This window comes from Rhopalosiphum padi, chromosome 2 (assembly GCF_020882245.1).
Source record: "Rhopalosiphum padi isolate XX-2018 chromosome 2, ASM2088224v1, whole genome shotgun sequence".
Lineage (NCBI taxonomy): Eukaryota > Metazoa > Arthropoda > Insecta > Hemiptera > Aphididae > Rhopalosiphum > Rhopalosiphum padi.
This window is the reverse complement of record NC_083598.1, coordinates 57,937,915-57,962,878: the sequence shown is the minus strand read 5'-3', so window position 1 is coordinate 57,962,878 and position 24,964 is coordinate 57,937,915. Positions and strand designations below refer to the sequence as shown.

Genomic DNA, 24,964 nt, shown 5'->3' with positions numbered 1-24,964 from the left:
TTTTGAAACATTTCTAACTTTAAACGCTTATGAAAAAAATATAAATAAATAAAAAAAAAAAATATAAAAATGGGTACTTTGGATTTCTGTACTTTTTAAATAAAAACTTATGTGGAGGTTGTATTAAATTTTCAAATAATTTGTAATAGACGTTTAAAAAAAATAACTAAAAAATGTTTTAATTAAAAATAGTCAAAATATTTTGATACTTTGATCATAAAAAAACAACAACATAAACATTTGATAAACATTTTAAGTATCTAAGGGTATAAGTTTTTGTGTTATATAAAAAACAAAGTTAATTATGTCAAAAATAAGTTCAATTAATTTTTATATTTTACCTGTGTAATATAAAAACTAGATTCAAATTTTATATTCAAAACCACCTGTACTTTTTGAAAATTGTGGCATTTTATCAACAACTTTTCAAGTATTCTTCCGAAAAAAAAAACTTTTATGATAAAATCAATACATTCATCATTTAGAAAATATTCTGTATTTTTAATTGTTTAATTTTATTTAAAAAATTCAGTAATTTCTTGTAATGTTTTGTTTTCGGTTTCTGGTAAACAAAAATAGAAATATGTACATCCAAATAAACCAAAAATACCACATATAGTAAATACATTATAAAATTCCACTAAATTTGAAAAATCTGGATAATATTTTGTCATAAAGAACGTTATCACATAGAATAACGCTGAAGATATGTTGCATAAAATGTTTCTAGACCTGAAATTAAAATCAAAAATATAGTTTATTATAGTTCAGTGATTTATATTATTACAAGTAAAATAATAATTACAATTGGTCAAGAACATAATGTAAAAAAGTAATAAATTAGTAAAGCTCATAGTTAAAACCTTTTATATAATATTTTTATGTACTTCTTTAAATTTAATCATTATGAGGAAACTAATTTATTACATATTCAACATAAGATTTGGTTAAATAATAGTTATTATAGTTTTAAAAAAATGTTTGAACTTGTATTATTATCTGTTAAGAATCAGTTTAAAAGTTTACTTAAGTATATAAATACACTCTTGAGAATTATATTTGAAATTATGAGATTTTCTGTAACCGAACACTATTATGAAACTATCAAATTTAAATAATATTTTATTTAAAATACATAAATTTCAAATATTACTCACTTTGCAGGAAATATTTCAGTGATAAGTATCCATGAGATTGGTGTTATTCCAGATGATGAAATTAAAATAGTAGTAAGATAAAGTAAAAGTATAATCCAAGAGGTAATTGATTCTGCGTTTTTCCAATAAATACCAACTAATCCAATGAGTATATAGCATATGGAGCAAATTGATAACGTAAATAATGTAAGAAATCGTTTGCCTAATTTAGGTATTAAAAAAACTGCGATTAAACTTCCTATTATAGAAAGGAACATTGCAAATGACTGAAAATACAATCAAAACCATTAAAAAAAATTAATAAATATATTTAACTAATCTTTTCGAATTTTAACAGGATAAAATAACTCAAACAGTATAAATTAGTTTGTAAATAACTTACTATTGTCCATTCGACATTAACAGGTGCACCAAATTTATTAAATATTGATACTAAATATGGTACTAATGGTAATCCGGACAATAAAATCTTGAAGAAGAAGTACATCATCAATAGACGAAAAGGTCTTAGTACTGCAGGTTCAAAAAATTGTTTCCATGTATTTGTATTTTCTTTGTGGACTATAAAAATGTGATGACTTGTTAAATTTACTATTTAATAAAATAGAACAAAATAATCTATGTAACAACAAATTAATAAAATTACGCGATTTGTCATTGTTAGAAGGCATATTGTATCTAACCATTTCTTGAAATTCGTTTTCACATTTGTCATATGAAACTTTACCTCTCAATCTGCTGAGATTTTTATGTGCTTTTGAATGTTTTTCTTTGGCTAATAACCACATAGGAGAATCTGGCGTCTAAGACATATTGGTTTTTTGGTTGTTCATTAATAAGTGGTTAGCAATACCAATCGAGTATCTGATTACCGTTAATAATATAGTAATGGTTATAATTGGAAACACCATAGACATTATCACCGTCAATCTCCATTGCTTAGTAATACTATACAACATTGTCAATATAATGGTTCCCATATAGTAAAATATGCACGACGCCGAAGTCAAGCTACCTCTTAATTTTGGTTCGCATACTTCACCAAGATACCCAAGAATTGGGGCGCTCATAAACCCTATGCTCAATGCCATTAGCATTGAACAAACATACAACATTTCCACATTTTTAACAAAATACAACATAATCTGAGCTACTAGGCATGGTATATTTGCCAGTATCATGCATTTCTTGTGACCAAGTCGGTCCAGTAAAAGCGTGGATAAAACAATTCCCAGAGGTAATTTGACAAACTACCTGAAATTGTATTAAATATTTATCAATTTAAAGATTGAATATACTTACTTATGATTTAGATAATAACAAAAAATACATTTTGTGAATTTATTTTTAATACAGAGTTAATATGCTTACCAAACCAAGATGCTTCTTCGCTTGTTATTGTCAAAAATTCATTTTCATTTCTATATGCATTATTTTCCGAGGCACCTATAACTATAGTGGATGTTATAACTTGCATGCCGTTTTCAATTTCTAATAACCATGTTCCTGATATTGCCCAGCACTATAATCATAAATTGTATATCATATAAATTATACATATTGTCATACGCTTATTGCCATTAGCAAAGGAGTCTAAAGAAAGGACCGCCTTTATTATAACAGACGACACAGGTGAGTTCACAAGAACACCGTTCGGTCTAGCTGGAGCACCTGGCGAGTTTCAACGGTTGATGAACGTAGTGTTGGGAGAACTGCGGGAGACGTTGGTCAAAAGTTATTTGGATGACTGGGTGTTGGAGGCAAAAGACTGGAAGGACATGCTGACCAAATTAGAGATGGTATTGCTATACCCACTTAATTCATTACATGATATCTGTCTACTATTTTCTTCAAATCACTAACCTCAAGAGCATTATTTGAATAAATTAAAAAAATTACTTGAGCTAATGTTGATTTGATTCCATATTTATAACTATTACTTTCTTCCATATTGTTGAAAGTTATCCTTTAGCTCTCTATGAATTAATAATAATAATAAATTAGAAAAAAAAATGTATTGTAAAATATTTTTATGGTAAGTAGTAGTTACGTTAATGTGTTTGTTAGTCTTAAAATTTAATACGTTTTGTATCAATGAAATTTGAAATTAATTAAAATTGAAAACCCTTTAATAATTGATCATAATATATTATTTTAAGTAATTCAAAGTCAACAACAGATTAGAGCAGGCATGTGCAAATCTGTAGTACTAGAAAAAAAACTTTGTTACACGTGAAAAATAAAAATATTATATCATATTTTATTTTTAATAAATAATAATTAATAATGTGACCATAATGTAAATACTTTTTCATTTTTCTGTAGACTAAGAAACAATTAACATGAAATTTAGGGTGATGGGACAGTAGGTAGTTTATTAGAAATACAGAGAATAAGATTTTGAAAGTATGGAATAATATTCCAGAAATGTATTACACATTAAAGTAACATTGTCTACATATTTGGCACATATTTTTTCAATTTTTTCTTTAAGTTATTCATGCGAGTCAATTTTTTGGATTTGTATATTTTATATTTAAATTATAAATTTATTTATTGTTTCTCAATATTTTCAATAATTTTATTTATGCTATTTTTCGTCAGATTTAGTGTATTCATGTAGATGAGAAAATACTATTCAGTAGTTTATAATTTGAAACAAGAGTTTTTTCACTAGGAACTAAGACAGATTTTGTGGTTAAAATTATATTATATTGTTAATTAATAGTATGTATATGGATTCTCGTGTTAAATATTAAAAATATAATTAATTAATTTTTATAATAGAATTATTAATTGAAAATAATATTGTTTAAAATAAACTTAGCTAAGTACTAAATATGTATTATAACATGTTAAATCAAATATGTGAGTATTATTAAACTAATTGAACTGATTTGAACGTATTTTGATACACATATTTTTTTACACACATTTGGTGTTTAATTGTTAATACCATGAAAAAATTAATCTATTAATACTACATTATTATTTTTTATCAGTTATCGCGTAATTAAATGCCACAAGTATTATTATATACTTCGTTTATTTTGGTTAATGGGCATCACGCTTGTCTCAATGTTAGTATGGGTCTGGTCGGTGGAATGGCATGCAAATGGTACACCATGAGAAATATGATGAATATTATTGATGACCATATAGGTATTGCACCTTCGGCAATAACGATAAATGATTATTTTATTAATATCGTAATATTTGTTATGCGCGTAATAATAGCAAGTGTCGGGATGAACTAAAACGGCACATATTGGGTTAATAATGTAAAACTAGGTGATTATCAATCATCACAAATCATGGAAGCACCAGCGAAATGAAAAAGGTATAAACCGTTAACAATAATCACTGCTGACGAAAAATTCAACCGAAGATCGATGCCGGACGTTTCCGCACTTGGGTTTTTCCGAGCACGAGTGCCGTCGCGTTTTCGACGTAATTGACAAGACCGCGCCTTTATAAGTACAAATATGAAGCGCAAACCCAGCCAGTCGCGTGCGTGCTTGTGCTTCTCTACAAGGACAAACAGCTACTAACCTACAATCGGAAATTAATGAACTCAACCGTATAAATGGCAGCCTACTCAGAAATCAGATGCTCACCGAAGCAATATGTTTTATATAAATTAAATTTGAAATTAATTATTATTAAACATAATATTATAATGATATAATACTCGAAGTAGCTATTGGAAAGTGTTCTGTATAATTTTTAGCTAGAAATATTACTTTAAAATTATTTTACACATTGTACATATGTAAGTTTCATTATAATACGTGTTTTAACAATAGTGAAAATGACATACCTATTTAAATTGACTGTCCAATCTGATTTATTGTAAATATTATAGAGATACTTTTGATGAAATAATTTACTGGTCAGTAAATATAAAATTCCTGTTTGTAAGATGAGTTTTTCAAATATTCGTAAATACATAGGTAGATTTTGAAAACGGACGCTATACCTTACTTGTGATTAAAAGAGTAAATTGTTAATTTAACTACTCATTAATCATTAATATAAAAAATGTTATTAATTTATTTTTGAAATAGAATTTTGTGAAAATAATATTGTCTAAAATAAACTTACTACCATAAACTTGGGGTAACTTTGCCCGGGAGGTGACTTTGGCCCACCGTTGGAATTTTGAATACCTCAGTATAGTGTGATAAGGCATGTGACTATTATCAAAATGTTGTGTTGGTTTCCTTTAGTTGACTACACTGGTAACCGAATATGACAACAGTTTTTGCCGTTATCACTGGTTTTGTTATCAAAAAAAACCTGTTTCTAATTTATATTTTGTTTGTAGTGAAAGAGTCTTCGTTGAACTCGGTTAGTCTGATATATCTCTGGTCTAGCATTCAGTCACATATTATATAATAGTACTAATATAGTAATTATCAACAATTTGAAGAAAAGTCAAATGTGTTGTAAATTTATACTTTCGTACTCGGGGTAACTACCCCACAATTATTTGAGTGATACCTAACTAAAATTTGTTTCGAAAATTTTTTTTTTTTATATGTTTTGGCATTATTATGTTATATTATTGTTTCAAATGGTCTTTTTATGTACTTTAGGTACATATCTAGTTTATTTATATATATTTTTTTTTATTTAGTAAATGTATGTATTTTCAAAGCAAAAAATTTTTTTCCTTAAAATATCTGTTTTATTCGTTATTTTAGATTTTTTTACCATAAATATTGGTTTAATTAATTTTCAGGAATTTGTAAATTAACCTAGCATAGTTTATAGGTTAACCTTGGCCCAATGTAACGGGAACGGCAACTATATAAGGATATTTTGGAGGTGATTTAAAGTTACCCCATTGACAGATAACATTGGCCCAAATTTTTGAAAGTTAAAAATTAAATAAAAATTACATTTTGCAGAAGGCATGTGTGAACCCACAAATTTATGTCAATATTTGTTTTAATTTTAAGTGCTAGCTAAATAAAATTAGCCCTAAGTTGAAAACCGCTGAAAACTGGTACAATAATGTTACCCCATTTGACAGTACATTTTAATTAAAATGTATTTAAATTAATTAGGTTTTATGAAAAACATTCAACTTGTACTGAGTAAAAATGAGTAGTGATATGTAGACATGTAGTTTAAATGTTTTTTGATCCATATGATTAATTTATTATCATTAAGTGCTTTATTTTTTATACTACCTTTTATCAGTTACCATACGAATAAAAATATTTTACAATTTTTTTCAAATCATTAAGCAATTTAAAATTGAGAATTATGATATTAATATGCAGACATGCAGTCAATGTTTATGTGTAATATATAAATAACAAAAAAATTATTGTTATAATAATAAAAACATTATATAATAGAGAATACAATTATTTTAATACATGTGATTAGATTTATCTTACATATAGGTCCAATGTACCTACTTGAAAATTAACCAATTTTATTTAAATTTATGTAAATAAAAATATACGTTTTAAAATACATTATTCATTTATTCATTATACATTTAGGTATTAATATTCTTGATATATTCAGATAATGTAAAATATAAATTATATAGGCATAAAATCAATTTGCATCAATATAAAATTTATTAATATTGAAGTATTTATAATTGAATTTAAACAACGATACACAACTAAACTTAATATTTTTTTAACAGTTCATGATAGCTATAACTTATAAATATGTTATAACTAAAGATTTAGTTCTAGAATAACACCATTATTGTAGTTTAACAACTGAGTCTGAGTGCATTAATATTTGTCAATATTATATGAGATTTTAAACGTTGAGCGGGCTCAATATTTTAAGAGCCTAAAAGATCCCCAAAGGATCAAATGATAAGTACTATAATATGTTCAATATTATATTTTATCGCTTTTATGACTGCATGTGCTAGTTTTACTAGCTCACCTTTCTCATTTATTTTATAAATGTGTAAATTGACAATAAACGTTAATCCCAAATATTATAGTCATCACTTCATCATGATAATAAAAACAATATTTTTTTTTGTTTTACTGAATTAAAATTATTTCATAATTTATACCTATATATAGGTAAACAAATATACCTACATATATTAAACGTATAATATACGAATATATTTAGTTGATAATAAATAGAAATCATGGATATTTTTGGATCAAAAAGTAGATATTCAACGTATATTATATTATTATGTGTGTAATATATATTACGGCGTAAATTCCACCAAAAATACACGTATGGTCGACGTTAATTAAACGCAATTTTACCACGGAAAATATACGAATATGCATCAACGTATTTTAAACCTAATATTATATTCGTGTATTCTTATACATGTAAATCGATTTAAGTTCGACTAACTACTAATACCCCAATAATACATGTATTATTGACGTATATTATACGAATATTCATTATGTATATATATATATATATATATATATACACATCAACATTATTCTTATTTTAAAAGTATGGATTATACGTGCTATGTTGAATGGGTAGGTAAAGTGTCATTTATTGTGATACTTTTAAACACCAAGCTTATAAATTATAAATAATGCTAAGTGTGCTTCAAATGTAATTATTATTTGTTATTAGAGTTTCATTTTTTTTTTGTAGTTTAATTGCTGAGAGAAGTGAAAAGTAAGTATATTGATTTCACAATGAAGTTTAATTTTTTGAAATTACTATACTATAAATAGGAATTAACAACAATTACAACTCTTTTATACGCAAGTAATGTACGTCCTTCCTAAATTCTTTGCTATGTTAATTCATTATTAAAAATATTAATAAAAATATGTTTTCATTTTATTTAATTTGTTTATTCGTAGTTTATTTTACAACCTATTATATTTGTTTTGATACTAGGTATGCTTTATGATTATTTTTTTTTTATTTTACACCGGTGTACTTAATGTTATTGTTATTTATTCTTTATTGTGTTAATGACCTTAGATAAAGGAATTAAAATAAGATAATTATCATTTTATAATATAATATTACAAAATAAAAATAAATAATTTTATGAATTCCTAACCACATAATAATTTAATAATTTTCGTGATTTTTATGAATTTTGACAAAATTCTAACTTTAAACGATTGTAAAAAAAACATTATTACTTTAGATTTGTATTATTTTTTAATTAAAAACTTATGCGGAGGTATATATTAAATTTTTTTTATTTTTTTTAATGAACATTTACAATCTGTATACTTTTAGTTTATACAATAAGTAAATTTTGAAGGCTTAAAGTAAGAAAACAACAGGACATGTGGACTAGTGGGCTTGAGAGAAGGGGGCGTCCAGTGACACCAGTTCCAATTCCATTACTCCTCAAAGGTTAATTGTTTAGTAGATCTCTAGGCCAGCGTTGTTTTAATCGACGTAGTGGATTAATTGGGTTAGTTAAAGAACGGAGATTGGAGATAAGTGGATTTTGATGGTTAGTTGTGGCTGTGTATAAATATTAAACTTTCAAATAATTTATAATAGACTTAAAAAATACTAAAATTCAAAATAGTCAAAATATTTTGATACTTTAATAATATAAACATTTGGTAAACATTTTAAGTATCTATGGGTATTAGTTTTTGAGTTACATAAAAAAATAAAGTCGAATATTGTTAAACATTAAATTTGTATACAAAAATTCCTTAATTTTTGGTTTGTTTTAATCGATAATAATAATAAGTTCAATGAATATTTAAATTTTACCTGTGTAAAATACCTACAAATTAAATTTAAATTTAATATTCAATACCACCTGTACTTTTTGAATATTGCAGCATTTTATCAACAAATTATCATGTGCTCTTTCCCCCAAAAAAAAAAACTTTTATGATAAAATCAGTACATTTATCACTTTGATAATATTATATTATATTTTTAATTGTTTAATTTTTAAAAAATGCAGTAATTTCTTGTAATGTTTTGTTTTCGGTTTCTGGTAAACAAAAATAGAAATATATACAGCCAAATAAACCAAAAATACCACATATAGTAAATGCATTATAAAATTCCACTACATTTGAAAATTCTGGATAATATTTTGTCATAAAGAACGTTATCACATAGAATAATGCTGAAGAAATGTTGCATAAAATGTTTTTATACCTGAAATTAAAATCAAAAATGTAATATTTAAAGGTTGATAATAACAAATAAATATTAAAGATGAAAATGATTAATACAATATTTTTGAACAACGGTACAAACATTAAACCATATTTTAAGATGTCAATATTTGAACTAATTTTTAATTAGCTAATTATAAGTAGTAGTACCTATAATAATATATTATCTTTTAAGGCTTTTTAGACATTTATACAAAAATTATAGTTCAGTAAATTATATTATTAAACGTAAAACAATAATTATAATTGATCAAGAATACTTTTAATGTGAAAAACTAGTATATTATTACACCTCATAGTTAAAACCATTTATATAATATTTGTATAATAATTTAGTTTAATAATAATTAAGAAAATACTTTATTACATATTAAATGTATGGTTAAATGGTTAAATTATAGTTATTATAGTGTTAAAAAAAATGTTTGAACATGCATTATTATGTGTTAAGAATCAGTTTAAAAGTTCACTAAAATATATAAATACACTCTAGAGAATTATATTAGAAATTCTGAGTTTTTCTATAACTGTAAGTATGAAATTATAAAATGAAGATAATATTTTTTTTTCAATTACATACATTTAATCTTTTAACTCACTTTACAGGAAATATTTCAGTGATAAGTGTCCATGCGATTGGCGTTATTCCAGTTGATGAAATAAAAATAGTAGTAAGATAAAGTACTAGTATTGTCCATGATGTTATTGATTGTGCGTTTTTCCAATAAATACCAATTAATCCAATAATTATATAGCAAACGGAGCAAACCGATAACGTAAATAATGTAAGAAATCGTTTGCCTAATTTAGGAATTAGAAAAACTGCGATTAAACTTCCTATTATAGAAAGGAACATTGCAAACGACTGAAAGTATAATTAAAATCATTTAAAAATTAATAAATATATTTAAATAATCTTTTCGAGTTATACCAGGATAAAGTAACTCAAACACCATAAATTAGTTTGTAAATAACTTACTATTGTCCACTCGACATTAACAGGTGCACCAAATTTATTAAATATTGATACTAAATATGGTACTAACGGTAATCCACACAATAAATTCTTGAAGAAGAAGTATATCATCATAAGACGAAAAGGTCTTAGTACTGCAGGTTTAAAAAATTGTTTCCAAGTATTTGTATTTTCTTTTTGGTCTATAAAAATGTGACGACTTGTTAAACTATTACTGTTCAATAAAATAGAACAAAATAATCTATGTAACAACAAATTAATAAAATTACGCGATTTGTCATTGTTAGAAGGCATATTGTATCTAATCATTTCTTGAAATTCGTTTTCACATTTGTCATATGAAACATTTCCTCTCAATTTTCTGAGATTTGTATGTGCTTTTAAATGTTTTCCTTTGGCTAATAACCACATAGGAGAATCTGGTATCTGAAACATATTATTATAAGCTATTTATTTTTGAAATGTCACCAATACCAATTGAGTATCTGATTACCGTTAATAATATAATAATGGTTATAATTGGAAACACCATAGACATTATCACCGTCAATCTCCATTGCTTAGTAACACTATACAACATTGTCAATATAATGGTTCCCACATAGTAGAATATGGTCATTGTCGATGACAAGCTACCTCTTAATTTCGGTTCGCACACTTCACCGAGATATCCAAGACTCGGGGCACTCATAAACCCAATGCTCAAAGCCATTAGGATTGAACAAACGTATAATATTTTTACATTTGTAGCGAAATACAACATAATCTGAGCTACTAGGCATGGCATATTTGCCAATATCATACATTTCTTGTGACCAAGTAGGTCCAGTAAAAGCGTGGATAAAACATTTCCCAGAGGTGTGAGCAAATTTGACAAACTACCTAAAATTTTAATAAATATTTATTAATTTAAAAATTGAATATACTTATTTTTGATTTAGATAATAAAAAAAAATTAAAAAATACATTTTGTGAATTTATTTTTAATACGGAGTAGATATGCATACCAAACCAAGATGCTTCTTCGCTTGTTATTGTCAAAAATTCATTTTCATCTCTAGATGCATTATTTTCTAAAGCACCTATAACTATAGTGGATGTTATAACTTGCATGCCAAGTTCAATTTGTAATAACCATACTCCCGATACTGCCCAGCACTATAATCATAAATGATATATTATTATCTAAATTATACATACTGTCATACTTACCCACTTAATTCGTTTCATGATATCTATCTACTATTTTCTTCAAATCACTTACCTCAAGAGCATTATTTGAATAAATTAAAAAAAATTACTTGAGCTAATGTTGATTTGATTCCATATTTATAACTTTTACTTTCTTCCATATTGTAGGGTATTATGCTTTAGTTCTCTACAAATTACAATTAATAATTATAAAAATAATTATTGTAAAACATTTTAAGGATAAGTAGTAGTTACGTTAACGTGCTTTTAGCATTAAAAAATAATATGTTTTGCATCGATGAAATTTTATAATAATTAAAACTGAAAACACTTTAATAATTAATGATAATATTTTATGTAGTATAAAATCTACCGAAAAGAGCAGGTACGTGCAAATCTGTGGTACTAGAAAAAAGTTTGTTGCATAGGTAAAATAAAAATATTATATCATATTTTATTTTTAATAACTAATAATGTGACCACAATGTAAATACTTTTTCATCTTTCAGTTGACTAAGAAACAAATAATATTATGGGTTAGTAGGTATTTCAATAAAAATACAGGGAATAAGATTTAGAAAGTATAGAATACCATTCTAGACATTTATTATACATTAAAAAGTAAGATTGGAAATATATTTTGTACATAATATTTTGCTAAAAATGTTACTACACAATTATTTTACTTATTGTATATAAGTTTGATTTTTAGTGCATGTTTTAATAAATGTGAAAATTACGTACCAATTTAAATTCACCGTCCAATCTGATTTATAGTAAATAATTATAGAGATATTTTTGATGAAATAATTTACTGATCAGAAAATATAAATTTCCAGTTTGTAAGATGAGTTTTTCAAGATATTTTATTATGACACTATACCTTTTTTCTGATTAAAATGATAAACTATTAATTTAACTACTCATTAATCATTATTGTGAAAAAGGTTATTAATTGATCTTCGAAATACATTTTTAAGAGAAAATAATTTTGTCTAAAATTAACTTACTACATTTTAAATATAATATGTTGAAATTAATCGGTTTTCATGAAAAACATTCAATTCATACTGAGTCAAAATGAGTAGTGTTATGTTGTTTAAATGTTTTTTTATGCATATAATTAATTTATTATCATTAAATGCTTTATTTTTTATACTACTTTTTATCAGTTACCACACGAATAAACATATTTTACCATTTTTTTAAAAACTATTAAGCACATTTAAAATTATGATATTAATATGTAGTCAATGTTATATTTCTATTATATAACAAAAAATGTATGGAAATATTAATAAAAACATTAAATAATAGAGAATACAATTATTTTAATAAATGTAATTAGAATTATCTTGTATATACCTATTTGAAAATTAACCAATTTATTTTAAATGTATGTATATAAATAAATGAATTTTATTTTTTGAGTGCATTAATATTTGTCAATATTATAATATGAGATAATAAAAGTAGAGCGTGCTCAACATTTTAATAGCCTAAAAGGTCCCTAAAATATCAAATGATAAGGACTATGTTCAATATTATATTTTATCGCTTTTATGACACTAGTAATTTTATAACCTCACCTTCCTTATTTCCTATATAAATGTGTAAATTAACAATAAACGTTAATTCCAATTATTATAGTCACCACTTCATTAGGATAATAAAATTTTTTTTTAATGAATGAAAATTATTTCATAATTTGTACCTATAGGTAAAGTATAATGTTTCGTAATACTTTAAACACTAAGCTTATAAATTACAAATAACACTAAGTATGCTTAAAATATAATTATTATTTGTTAATTGTGTTTTATTTTTTATTATTTCTGTAATTTAAGTGTTCAGAGAAGTAAAAAATATATTGATTCCACAACGAATAAGTTTAATTTTTTGAAATTATTATACTATAAATAGAAATTGACAACTTTTATGTAGTAAAGCTAGTAATGTATGTCCTTCCTAAATCCTTTGTTATGTTAATTCATTATTATAATAAAAATATGTTTTCATTTAATTTATTTATTCGTAGTTAATTTTACATCCTATATTTGTTTTGATACTGTGCTTTATGATTATAATTTTTATTTTTAACTGGTGTGATTTTATGTTATTGGTATTTATCTATATCGTGTCAATGACCTTAGATAAAATGATTGAAATAAGTTAATTATCATCTTATAATACATTACGAATTATAAAATGTATTATTTAATACGTGTTAGTAAAATAAAAATGTAAAATTTAAATGATAAAAATTTATTAGAACTTAGGTAGAATTTTTCTTCATATATAAGTTGAAAACAAATAAAGAACTTGCATTTATTTTTTAAATATCAGTTATAAGAACAAATATTTTTATGAATTTCGATCTACAAAATAATTTATTAATTTTCATGATTTTTATGAATTTTACAAAATTATAACTTTAAACAATTATAAAAAAACATTGTTTTTGTAGATTTTTATTATTTTTTAATTAAATTAACTTATGAAGAGTTTTATATTGAACTTTCAAATAATTTATAAGACATTAAAAAAAAAAAAAACAATTTTTTTCTTCAACTTCTATATTATTGTGGATGAGAAAATACTATTCTGTAGTTTAAAAATTGTAATTTCAAATATTTTATAAAACACGTATTTCGTAAACTTACATCATTACGAACTAAGACAGATTTTGTGGTTATAAATATATTAAACTGATAATTAATGTAGGCTCTCGTGTTAGATTTTTAAAAATGTAATTGATTAATTATACAAACGGAAAGCTATTGAACACAAACGGATAAATTTCATTCTACTCAGAAATTAGAAGTTCGCCGGAACAATATATTTTGTATCAATTAAATTTGAAATTAATTATTATTAAAAGGACGCCATACCCTCGTGTGTTGTCTCTGTCTTACTAACGTACATTATAACACATTTTCGTTCAGCAGAATACATTTTGTGTTGTTGTCTTTAATATTAAAGTAAATTAACCTATTAACAAATTTAAAGGTAAGAATATTATCTAGACAATGACATATGCTTTTATTGACATTATCATTTTAAAGTGAGTTATGAACGTTTTAAAGTTGTAATATTTTACATAGCTATATAACTCACTTTAAAACAATAATATCAATAAAACTCTAATATTAAAGCTAACATCACAATATGTATTCTGCTGAACGAAAATTTGTTATAATGTACGTTAGTAAGACTTCGACATCACATGCGGGTATGGCGTCTTCTTTGATATACTAATCGAAGTAGCTGTTGGAAAAAGTGTTCTGTATAATTTTTAGCTAAGAATAAACAACTATACAATTATTTTACATATTATTTGTAAGTTTCATCGTTATGCGTGTTTTAATATATGTGTAAATTACATACTTACCTATTTAAATTGATTGTCCTATCTGATTTATTGTAAATATTATAACGATGTTTTTGATAGAATAATTTACTTGTCAGAAAATATTCAATTACAGTTTGTAAGATGAGTTTTTTAAGTACTCAAAAATATACCAATTTTGTAAAGTCACACTATATCTTACTCGTCATTAAAAAGATAAATTCTTTATTTAACTATTCATTAATCATTATTGTGCAACATTTTAGATTCTGAACGGAGTGATGAATGTATTGATTCTACAATGATGTGTGTATGTTTTTTTTTATTTTTTATTTTTGTGTGTCATCACGTTCTGGAATAGTAATAATGCTTTGATTTTTGATTTCAGACCCCTTTGAAAAGGAAAATTCATCTACTTAGTACTTTGGGGGGTCAAAAGTAAAATATTTCCAGTAGTTTTCAAAAGCGTCAGGAAAAACCCTGAAAAATAACGGAAAAAACGGGAATTTTTACGCATAACCACTTTTCGACAAAATCGATTTTTTTATTTTGCTGTAACTCAAAAACAAATCAATGTAAATACTTGAAAATTTCACCAAATGTTTATATTAGCGTTATCTATTTACAATTAAATTTGCAAAATATTTAGAATTTTTTTAAACTATATAAACCATTGAAATTTTCGATGTTTTTAAATTTTTTTTCTTAAAATGCCGATTAAAAAATTTGGCTTTCCAAAAAATCTTTAAAATTTAAGTTTTATTATAAGTTGTACTTATCGTAGTAAAAAAAAAAAATCAAAAATCGTTAGTCACAATTTTTGTTTATAAGCATTTAAAGTTCAAATGTTTACAAAATATATCAAAATCACGAAAATTTGCAAGGAATTTTGAAGTTGAAAATTCATAAAATTTTTGTGATTTATACCTATGGTTAAAAAACCCAATACAAGGTTATCCATAAGTTTGTCTTCAAATAACTGTAAAAAAAACTTCTAACGTCAATAAAAAAAAAATTTTATGAGCGTATGAAATTTAATTTTTTACGAAATCGCGTAAAATAGAGATATATTACAATTTAAATATAGGTAATAATATAATATATCCTACTAATTATCATTGACTAATAAATCATCTCCGTTCAGAATCGTTTTTCGTATACAATGATACCTGTCATTGCATTCAAATAACACATCCATTGTAGTGACCAGTGACCTACTCTCCATCTCTACTATACAGCAGAGCGATACCCACTTGCCCACCTTTTTTAATTTTAATATTGATCTTTGAAATAGAAATTTAAAAAAAAAAATAATATTGTCTAAAATAAACTTACTATATTTTAAATATAACATGTTTAAGTTAATCAGTTTATATGAAAAGCATTCAAACTCGTACTGAGTAAAACTGATTAGTGTTTTGTAGTTTAAATGTTTGGTGTATATATGATTAATTTATTATCATTATAAGTGCTTTATTGTTTATACTATCTTCTATCAGTTAATATACGTTTAAATATATAAATATATTACCATTTTTTTCAACCTACTGTGCACATTTCCTAAATCCCTTGCAATGTTAATTCACTATGATAATAAAAATATGTTTTCATTTTATTTAATTTGTTTATTCGTAGTTTATTTTACAACCTATATTTGTTTTGATACTCGGTTAATTTTTAACTGGTGTAATTTTATGTTATTGGTATTTATTCTGGCGTAACCGTTAAAAGGTTATACTTCGATTTTCGCTAAAAAAATTAATAAATAAATTAAGATATTTTTTGAAAACCCTTTACATTAGTTATATCCCACGTAATTTATTTATTTGTTTTTTTATTGAAAAAATCGTACACAAATTATTACAGATAAGATATTATGAATAGTTACAGATTTGATTAACCTTCTTTCCGTAAGAATATGCAGCTTGTGGTGGAAAATTATTAATTATTATGATCACTACTAAGTTATTATTATTATTTCATTGCAACTTTATCCCAGGATAATTGATTGGTTATTGTTCACCATTGTATATCAGTCTGAGCCATGATATATCAGTTTAAGCCATGGTCTGTGACAATGTAAACAAACAATTTAAAAAAATATTCTATAATGTCACAAAATATTGAAATTATATCAAGTAACCGTGGACATATTATAATTTTAAATTTATACATGCGTATACATATAAAAACGGCATTAGTCGGTAGAGGTGCTACAATAAGCAGTGCGTTGCTAAACTATTTACAAAAAACAATTGGCAGTATGATAAGATATAAATATTAGTTTATGATCAATATCTGTGAAACAAGGTGAGGCGCATACATCGTAATCATTACTATTTGATGGATTTAGATTCAGGGGGTCTCAAAAATAAAACTTAAATAATTTATTATTTTTTTTAGAAATCGGAATAATATAACCTTTGACAGAAGAAAACGGTCATGGTAATAACGGGCGAGGGTCATTTTGGTGGAAAACAAAAACCCCCGTTTATACTTAATTGTGTCAATGACCTAAGATAAAGAAATTTAAATAGGTAAATTATCATTTTATAATACATTACAAATTATAAAATTTATTATTTAATACGTCTTAAGGAAATAAAAAACAGCATTCAAAATATATATTGTATATTTAAATGGCTTTAAATAATTTGGTTCTATTGTTGTATTATTTCGTATAATCATAGAAATTTATTTAAAAAAAAAATAGTTTAAAATAAATAAAAAAAAAAGTTTAAAAAAATTTAAACTTGTTTTAATGTGTATTCCTAATGGATTCCAATGTATACATTTAAAACTTAAATTTTCATTGACTTAAACTGAAAATTTAAACTTAATTTTTTTTCGATCTAGTCTAGCTCTGAGTCATCCTGGTCACGGCGTTTGTGTTCTTAAGTGGCGGTTGATAGAAATTAGCGTCGGCGGACCACTTCCGTAAAACTTTAGCCGAAAAATATGACTATCTAAATCTCTTTTTATGTTTCTGTTTTCATTATGTTAAAAAATTAATCTTTTATCACAAACCAACAATTTTATCGTTATTTATCTCAAAATGAATGTAATTAAACTAATGAAGGATAAAAAAGTATTTATTTGTTATAATTTAAGAAATTGTTTTATAGCTTTTATACTTCAATTTTTAACAACTCAAAATATGAACATTCATGAATGAAAATAAAGTTATATCTTTGTATTACCATGCTAAACAAACATCATTAGGGTAATAAATTAAGAACAAAATGATAATAAGTGTTTTGTTCTATTTAAAAAACTCAGTAATTTCTTGTAAAGTTTTGTTTTCGGTTTCTGGTAGACAAAAATAAAAATATACACAACCTATTAACCCAAAAATACCAAATATTGTAAATACATTATAAAATTCCACTAGAATTGAAAATTCTGGATAATATTTTGTCATGAAAAAAGTAATAATAAAGCAGAGCCCCGTACAAATACTGCATAGAATATTTCTACATCTGAAATCAAAATAAAATAAATAAATTCACAATTGATATATTATAATAAAAATAAACAATAAAGATAAAAAACGATTCGTTGTATTATTTTTAATCAACTAAAAAGTTATACCAGTTATAGACACTTTTTAAATGTAACGAAAATTCTGGCTAACTACTTAAAAATATGCTATTTTACAAAAGAACTCAACAACTTAGAGTTTGAGTAAATTAATTGTAAAAGAAAAAAAAGGAACTGAGCACTTGGTAAATCACCTAATATATTTAAAAAATGTTCTATAAGTTTAATATTAGTACACAATATTTCATTGAAAAATGTTTATGTTACCTAAAAATTTACATTTTAAAAATTAAAGTATCTTTTTTACCCGTTTAAAATAACAATAATAAGTTTTGAATTATTTTTCAATCAGAATATTAAAAATATTTAAAGACGTGTACGCAATAAAAATTTATAAAAACTTCTCAATCATATTTTTTTCTTTAATTTTAATTTTTCTTAAGCGTGTTCTTTTGAAAATAGCACGGTATAATAATTTTAAAAACATGTATAACATGATTCAATCTTTTTCTGCGCAGTCGAGAAACCAGCAAGCATTATTTATTTATTTTCTTTGATACCGTTTTAACTCACTTTGCAGGAAATATTTCTGTGACTAGTGTCCACGAAACCGGTGTTATTCCTATTGATGAAATAAAAATAGTAGTAAGAAAAAGTACTAGTATTGTCCATGATGTTATTGATTGTGCGTTTTTCCAATAAATACCAATTAATCCAATAATTATATAGCAAATGGAGCAAACCGATAACGTAAATAATGTAAGAAATCGTTTGCCTAATTTACGTATTAGAAAAACTGCAATTAAACTTCCTATTATGGAAAGGAACATTGAAAACGACTGAAAATACAATCAAAACCATTAAAAAAAATTAATTAATATATTTAAATAATGTTTTTGAGTAAAATCAGGATAAAATAACACAAACACCATAAATTAGTTTGTAAATAACTTACTATTGTCCACTCGATGTTAACAGGTGCACCAAATGTATTAAATATCGCTACTAAATATGGTAATAATGGTAATCCAGACAATAAATTCATGTAGAAGAAATATATCGTCATCAGACGTAAAGGTCTTACTACTTCGGGCTCGAAAAGTTGTTTCCAAATATTTGCATTTTCTTTGTGATCTATAAAAACGTGACGACTTGTTAGAATATTATTGTTCAATAAAATAGAACAAAATAATCTATGTAACAACAAATTAATAAAATTACGCGGTTCGTCATTGTTAGAGGGCATATTGTATCTAACCATTTCTTGAAATTCGTTTTCACACTTGTCATACGAAACTTTTCCTCTCAATTTGCTGAGGTTTCGATGTGCTTTTGAATGTTTCCCTTTGGCTAATAACCACATCGGAGAATCTGGCGTCTAAGACATATTGTTTTTTTGGTGGTTTATTAATAAGTGGTTAGTAATGCCAATTGCATACCTGATTACCGTTAATAATATAATAATGGTCATAATTGGAAACACCGTGGTCATTAGCACCGTTAATCTCCATTTCATGTTAATGCTGTACAACATAGTCAATATTATGGACCCGGCATAGTAAAATATGTTCAGTGCCGAAGTCAAGGCACCTCTTAGTTTTGGTTCGCATACTTCACCGGCGTATGCAAGACTCGGGGCGTTCGAAAATCCCATGCTCAATGCCATTAGGATTGAGCTGGCGTATAGAATTTCTACGTTTTCAGCAAAATACAGCATAATCTGAGCTACTAGGCACGGTATATTTGTTAGTATCATACATTTCTTGTGACCAAGACGATCCAGTAAAAGTGAGGATAAAAGATTTCCCAGAGGCGTGAACAAATATAGCAGACTAGCTGAAATGTTGATATAAGACATATTATTGTAGGACACATCAATTTAAAATACACGCGTAGAACTAATCGACAGCATATTCGTCAAATTTTAAATATATTTTCAAATATTTATTTTGATATAATTATTACAATTATATAAATATATCCAAAATATAACTCAAATACAGAATACTGTTTATTACTAATTGGTATATGAAAGCTATTGGGGACTAGAAATTTATGATGGTACATTTTTTGGTGACTTAACATATATATTTTTATTTGTTGATTAATTATTTTTTAAGTGAATGGAAATAAAGCTTGATAAAAAAATTCTTGAAAAGTATATTTAGTTTTTTTTTTATTAGTATTTAGCTTATTGATTTTTAATGTTGGAATCTCATGTAATTTAAGTGTTTGGAATGCGTATTTAAACGGATCCATGTCAATAGATAGTGGTCAGTTGATAGCGCGACGATAGATAGTAAACAAATTAAAAATACAATAAGCTAAATATACTAATAAAAAAACTAAATATAATTTTTTAAGAATTTTTTTTATCAATCTTTATTTCCATTCACTTAAAAAATAATACCATAAATAAATATACCATAATTTACACCGCTGTTTTTTAAATTGATCGCAATGTATTTTTTTTAAAACAAAGTATACAGTGCATACTTATAAATGTTGTTGTATAATAGAGCGTTTATCTTCATATACTCACCAAACCAAGATGCTTCTTCGCTTGTCATAGTCAAAAATTCGTTTTGGTCTTTAGATGCATTATTTTCTAAGGCGCCAATAACTATAGTTGATATCATGACAGTTACACCGAGTTCGATTTGCAAGAACCATACTCCTGAGATTGCCCAACACTGTTTACAAACGTATATATTGGTTCGTTGTATACATTATTGCTCTTAAATCATCTCGTGATATATCGATATATGACTATAACTTTTGTCAGATCACTTACGTGATTTGAATTGAATTAGTTAATTAAATATAAATTATTTACTTGAGCTAAAGTTGATTTTATGCCATATTGATAATTCTTATTTTCATCCATATTGTTGAACGGAATCACTTAATTTTTTATGAATTAAAAAAAAAGATAATACAAGATTGTACAATCAAATTAATCTATCAACAAAGAATATATTAAATTGTTTTAATATAATTTGGTATTTGGTTCTTTTGTGCCGGTTTGTGTAGTGCATGCGTGGGTTTTTTTGTATTTTTTCGAATTTGCTGTTTGGGGCTGCTCGCAAGGTCTTGTTGCCGTGAGCTTAGTATTTTTGTTTTTTCGTACTATATTTAATTCCTTATCAATTTATGATTTAAAATATGTATAAAAACTCTATTTATGAAAAAATCAACTTTTAGGTAACAATAGAATTATTTGAATTTCTTATTTCATAGCAGAAAATATTCGTTTAAAGTTTAAAATAATGTATAATATGTATAAAATGCATTTATTGTTAAAATAATGAGTTTATTATTTATAGGTATTTTAATTTTAATATTCATAAATCTAGATTTGTTACAAGTTGAAAATGTGTCGAGATTATTTTTCCAATTTTTTTTTTTAAATTTTTTTTAAATATTATGTACGAGATGCAATACATATCGATGTACTTTTCTGACTAAATTCACTAATTTAAAATAAATATTTATTTTATATTATATATGAGTCAATATTGATTTAATCTATTATTTTAAATTACATTTATTTATAAATATGTATCTTTTAACTTACCCAATCGAAATGTATTAAAATTGATTTAAATATTTTCTTTAAATCTATGGTTGTTAAATATAATTAAATGATTTTACTCTTTGTCCGTATATTTTGTTACAATTGATATATTCCAATTAATTATTTCTAAACATTGAAAACTTATGAGAAAATAATATTTTCTAAATAAACTCACCAGATATTAACTAAAATGTTCAATTCAATCAGTTTATGCGATTATTACTCAACTTACTGATTTAAAAACACGTATGTTAATATTGCTTATTACACATAATTAAATTTGCGGCCACCTAAGTGCTTCATACTATCTTTTATCGTAATACTTTTAAACTACACGTTAGTAAATAAAGTTTAATATACTTCTTCCTCCGCTACTATTAAATTCATTGTTGCAGCCAATCTACGTAACAAAATAACTCTTAACCTTTTATATACTCATCACTGTTGCAATCGTTAATCATTTATCGATTTTTATGTAATCTATATATTGTATACAAATAAGTATACTATTATGTAAATCATTCCTACAACTACTGTTGTTGAGGATTATTTTGAAAAAACTAATTAAAATGTATATATACGGGGTGTCTCACGGAGATCTGACAAATGAAATAATTTTTGTTCTAATCAATATTTAAAAAAAAATCTTTTAAATATAATTCATAGAAACTTGTGCTACATTTTTTATTTTTAATACTGAAAATAAAAAACTAAAAAATTGATAAAAAAAATTTCCAAAATATTCGAAAATATCCAATTTTTGAATCTAACTAAAAAAAATTTAGATGTAAAAATATTTATTCAAGTCTAGTGACTGATTTTTTACAATTTTTTCTTAAATATCAATATTCTCGTTAAGTAAATTACGATCTATTTTAATCAATTTTTAAGTTTTTTATTTTCGGTATGAAAAAATAAAAAATAAAAAAATGTAGCACAAGTGTGTCTATGACTTATACAGTAAATGAAATTTTATAAAAATATTGATTAGAACAAAAGTAATTTCATTATTTCATTTGACAGATCTCTGTGAGACATTTATACTTTAATAATTATTTATTTTTACTAGATGTATAATTTGACATTTTCTTGGGAAAAATAAACGAATACATTAGAGGGGCATGTACCAGTTGCACCTAAAACAATATTTGTATTTTAGGTCAGTATACCAATTGCGCCGCTTAAATTTTAGGTCAGTACCTACACCGATTGCGCTGCTTAAATTTTAGGTCAGTACACCAATTGCGCTACTTATATTTTAGGTTCCTTATTTTTACATGGACATAGTATGTAAGTTACTACATGGCGGAAAAAGTTACATATGTTTATACACAATTAAATATAGCTAACTAATATGCATTCAAATATACTTAATTTAAAGCAAAACGTATACGAAATTACGAGAAAATACGACAAGCTACAAGCTGATAGTAGTACCTATAAATCTATTTAAAATACATTTTTTTATAAAAGTATTTTTATATACTAGGTGTAATGTAGAATAAAATTATAAACCCTGAAAACAACTGAGCGCAATTGGTCTATCTATCCAAAAAAGACAGGGTGCAATTGGTATATCGACCCAAAAAAGACAGAGCGCAATTGGTATATTAAAAGGTCATTTTAAGCGTAATTGGTAAACTCCCCATTAGAATACGTTGTTATATTGGGGTATCTCGGGTTTAGTGTATCTCAATTTACAGGCAAATTGACAGTGGTGTACTTTAGTACTTACCTCACATTGTGAACTAATTTGATCGAGACGTGGTCTAATCCACTTTTTAAATTTCCTTAATATTTTAAAAATAATTTCTGAAAATTTTATCGTTTTTAAGTCTATAAAGTACAAACATAATTGCTTAATATTTTATTGTACATTTTAATAACAAACAATGCATTAAATATTTTGTTTTTTTTTCAAACAATATTTCTGTAACCAGTGACAAAACAATTCACGAGCCAAAACAAAGTTTATGTGGGATTATGTCACCTTAAACAACAAATAATATTAGTGTAAATTAATTTTGGGATCTCAATTGTCTCAAGTATCTGATTTTTGAATTATTTTTAGTAAATTTGTCTCTTTCTATGTAAATATTTTTTTAAAGCTTTTCTAATTGAAACAATAATATGTATCCCTTCAAACTTGAATTTTCCTTATGCTTTATGTACGTTAGAATGACTGCTATAATATAGGATAGATTATTTCCATTTAATCTTCGGTTGGCTGCAGTTTCTGTGGGCCTCCGCGCGTGACTATTCGTTTTCTATGCGTGTATCATTTAGAACTCGCTCATTCAAATTAAATTTAAAATGATTGTAGAAATCTAGCAGGTCTTTATTGGATAAAATACGTGATGCCCGTTTCGTTAAAATTTGTAAGACGAAAGAAACAATTATAAATAGTAATTTTAAAAAAAGTACACCAAAATGTCCTATTTTATTAATTTCATTTTTTTAACTTTTTTTGTAATAATTTTAAATAAAAAAAAAAAAAATATATTTTTGTCTGTGTCATGTTATTTTTGACTATCCCTGCAATAATACTGCTTGTTCTTTAATATTACATATTATAGTATTATACAATTAGTGCTTCAGAGGTAGAGCTGAATATTAAATAATTAAATAATTTTAGTAATATTAAACAAAATACGTAACAAGTCGTTAAACGTAATTGGAATTTTATGTATGTGGAAGTCTGTCAATCAATTTGAATATTTTTGACTTGTGGTCTTTCTAAAATTAGTTTCAATTTGTTGAAGTGTTAATAAAGAACTTAATATGCTATACAATTACTGGCAAGAAACGTAAATATAAATTTGAAAGTTGATGTACGCTTTTATATATTAAATATTTAAATATATTATTGCGAATACTTATGTGATAAATAGAAAATAAACAAACAGATTGTTTATAAGTTAATTTGATCTAATTTGAATTAATAGAAATAGTAATTGTGTAATTACTCAATTATCACCTGTACAAGAAATACTGTCGTTTCTTAAATGATTGTTTTGAGATAAAGATATG

At 24.9% G+C, this 24,964-nt stretch overlaps 3 protein-coding genes across 6 annotated transcripts; all 3 read right to left on the bottom strand.

Annotated features, from left to right (window-relative positions):
* Positions 1-280: 280 nt before the first annotated feature.
* Positions 281-3,116, bottom strand: LOC132919652 (facilitated trehalose transporter Tret1-like). The gene is made up of 7 exons (XM_060981414.1): positions 3,057-3,116; positions 2,512-2,679; positions 2,030-2,407; positions 1,804-1,960; positions 1,540-1,718; positions 1,158-1,423; positions 281-732 (listed from the first exon to the last, which is right to left on the bottom strand). Exons 1-7 carry the CDS (start codon positions 3,105-3,107, stop codon positions 516-518), a joined length of 1,416 nt encoding a protein of 471 aa, XP_060837397.1. The 5' UTR covers positions 3,108-3,116; the 3' UTR covers positions 281-515.
* Positions 3,117-8,685: 5,569 nt separating this feature from the next.
* Positions 8,686-12,563, bottom strand: LOC132921861 (facilitated trehalose transporter Tret1-like). 4 transcript variants are annotated; one of them, XM_060985098.1, is made up of 9 exons: positions 12,479-12,553; positions 12,213-12,358; positions 11,579-11,655; positions 11,285-11,435; positions 10,771-11,159; positions 10,547-10,703; positions 10,281-10,459; positions 9,901-10,166; positions 8,686-9,281 (listed from the first exon to the last, which is right to left on the bottom strand). In XM_060985098.1, the coding sequence occupies exons 3-9, from the start codon at positions 11,627-11,629 to the stop codon at positions 9,062-9,064; spliced, it is 1,413 nt and encodes a 470-aa protein (XP_060841081.1). In that variant the 5' UTR covers positions 11,630-11,655; positions 12,213-12,358; positions 12,479-12,553; the 3' UTR covers positions 8,686-9,061. The 4 variants fall into 4 exon arrangements, with proteins under 4 accessions (XP_060841081.1, XP_060841082.1, XP_060841084.1 ...); XM_060985099.1 differs by lacking the exon at positions 12,213-12,358 and having other exon boundaries at positions 12,479-12,563; XM_060985101.1 differs by lacking the exon at positions 12,479-12,553 and having other exon boundaries at positions 11,490-11,655; positions 12,213-12,459.
* A 5,497-nt stretch (positions 12,564-18,060) lies between these two features.
* On the bottom strand, positions 18,061-22,323 carry LOC132921862 (facilitated trehalose transporter Tret1-like). Its single transcript, XM_060985102.1, has 8 exons — positions 22,110-22,323; positions 21,194-21,261; positions 20,900-21,050; positions 19,805-20,193; positions 19,579-19,735; positions 19,313-19,491; positions 18,931-19,196; positions 18,061-18,296 (listed from the first exon to the last, which is right to left on the bottom strand). Exons 2-8 carry the CDS (start codon positions 21,242-21,244, stop codon positions 18,080-18,082), a joined length of 1,410 nt encoding a protein of 469 aa, XP_060841085.1. The 5' UTR covers positions 21,245-21,261; positions 22,110-22,323; the 3' UTR covers positions 18,061-18,079.
* Between the last annotated feature and the right edge of the window lie 2,641 nt (positions 22,324-24,964).

Excerpts from the sequence above, each read along its gene's own strand:
- LOC132919652 (XM_060981414.1), bottom strand. The coding sequence starts at position 3,107 with ATGGAAGAAAGTAATAGTTATAAATATGGAATCAAATCAACATTAGCT. Across the intron at positions 2,680-3,056 it reads TCAAATCAACATTAGCTCAA|TGCTGGGCAATATCAGGAAC; the intron begins GTAATTTTTTTA and ends TTATGATTATAG. Across the intron at positions 1,961-2,029 it reads CCATTACTATATTATTAACG|ACGCCAGATTCTCCTATGTG; the intron begins GTAATCAGATAC and ends AATATGTCTTAG.
- LOC132921861 (XM_060985099.1), bottom strand. The coding sequence starts at position 11,629 with ATGGAAGAAAGTAAAAGTTATAAATATGGAATCAAATCAACATTAGCT. Across the intron at positions 11,436-11,578 it reads TCAAATCAACATTAGCTCAA|TGCTGGGCAGTATCGGGAGT; the intron begins GTAATTTTTTTT and ends TTATGATTATAG. Across the intron at positions 10,167-10,280 it reads TTAATGTCGAGTGGACAATA|TCGTTTGCAATGTTCCTTTC; the intron begins GTAAGTTATTTA and ends TTATACTTTCAG.
- LOC132921862 (XM_060985102.1), bottom strand. The coding sequence starts at position 21,244 with ATGGATGAAAATAAGAATTATCAATATGGCATAAAATCAACTTTAGCT. Across the intron at positions 21,051-21,193 it reads TAAAATCAACTTTAGCTCAA|TGTTGGGCAATCTCAGGAGT; the intron begins GTAAATAATTTA and ends GTTTGTAAACAG. Across the intron at positions 19,492-19,578 it reads CTCTAACAATGACGAACCGC|ATCACAAAGAAAATGCAAAT; the intron begins GTAATTTTATTA and ends ACGTTTTTATAG.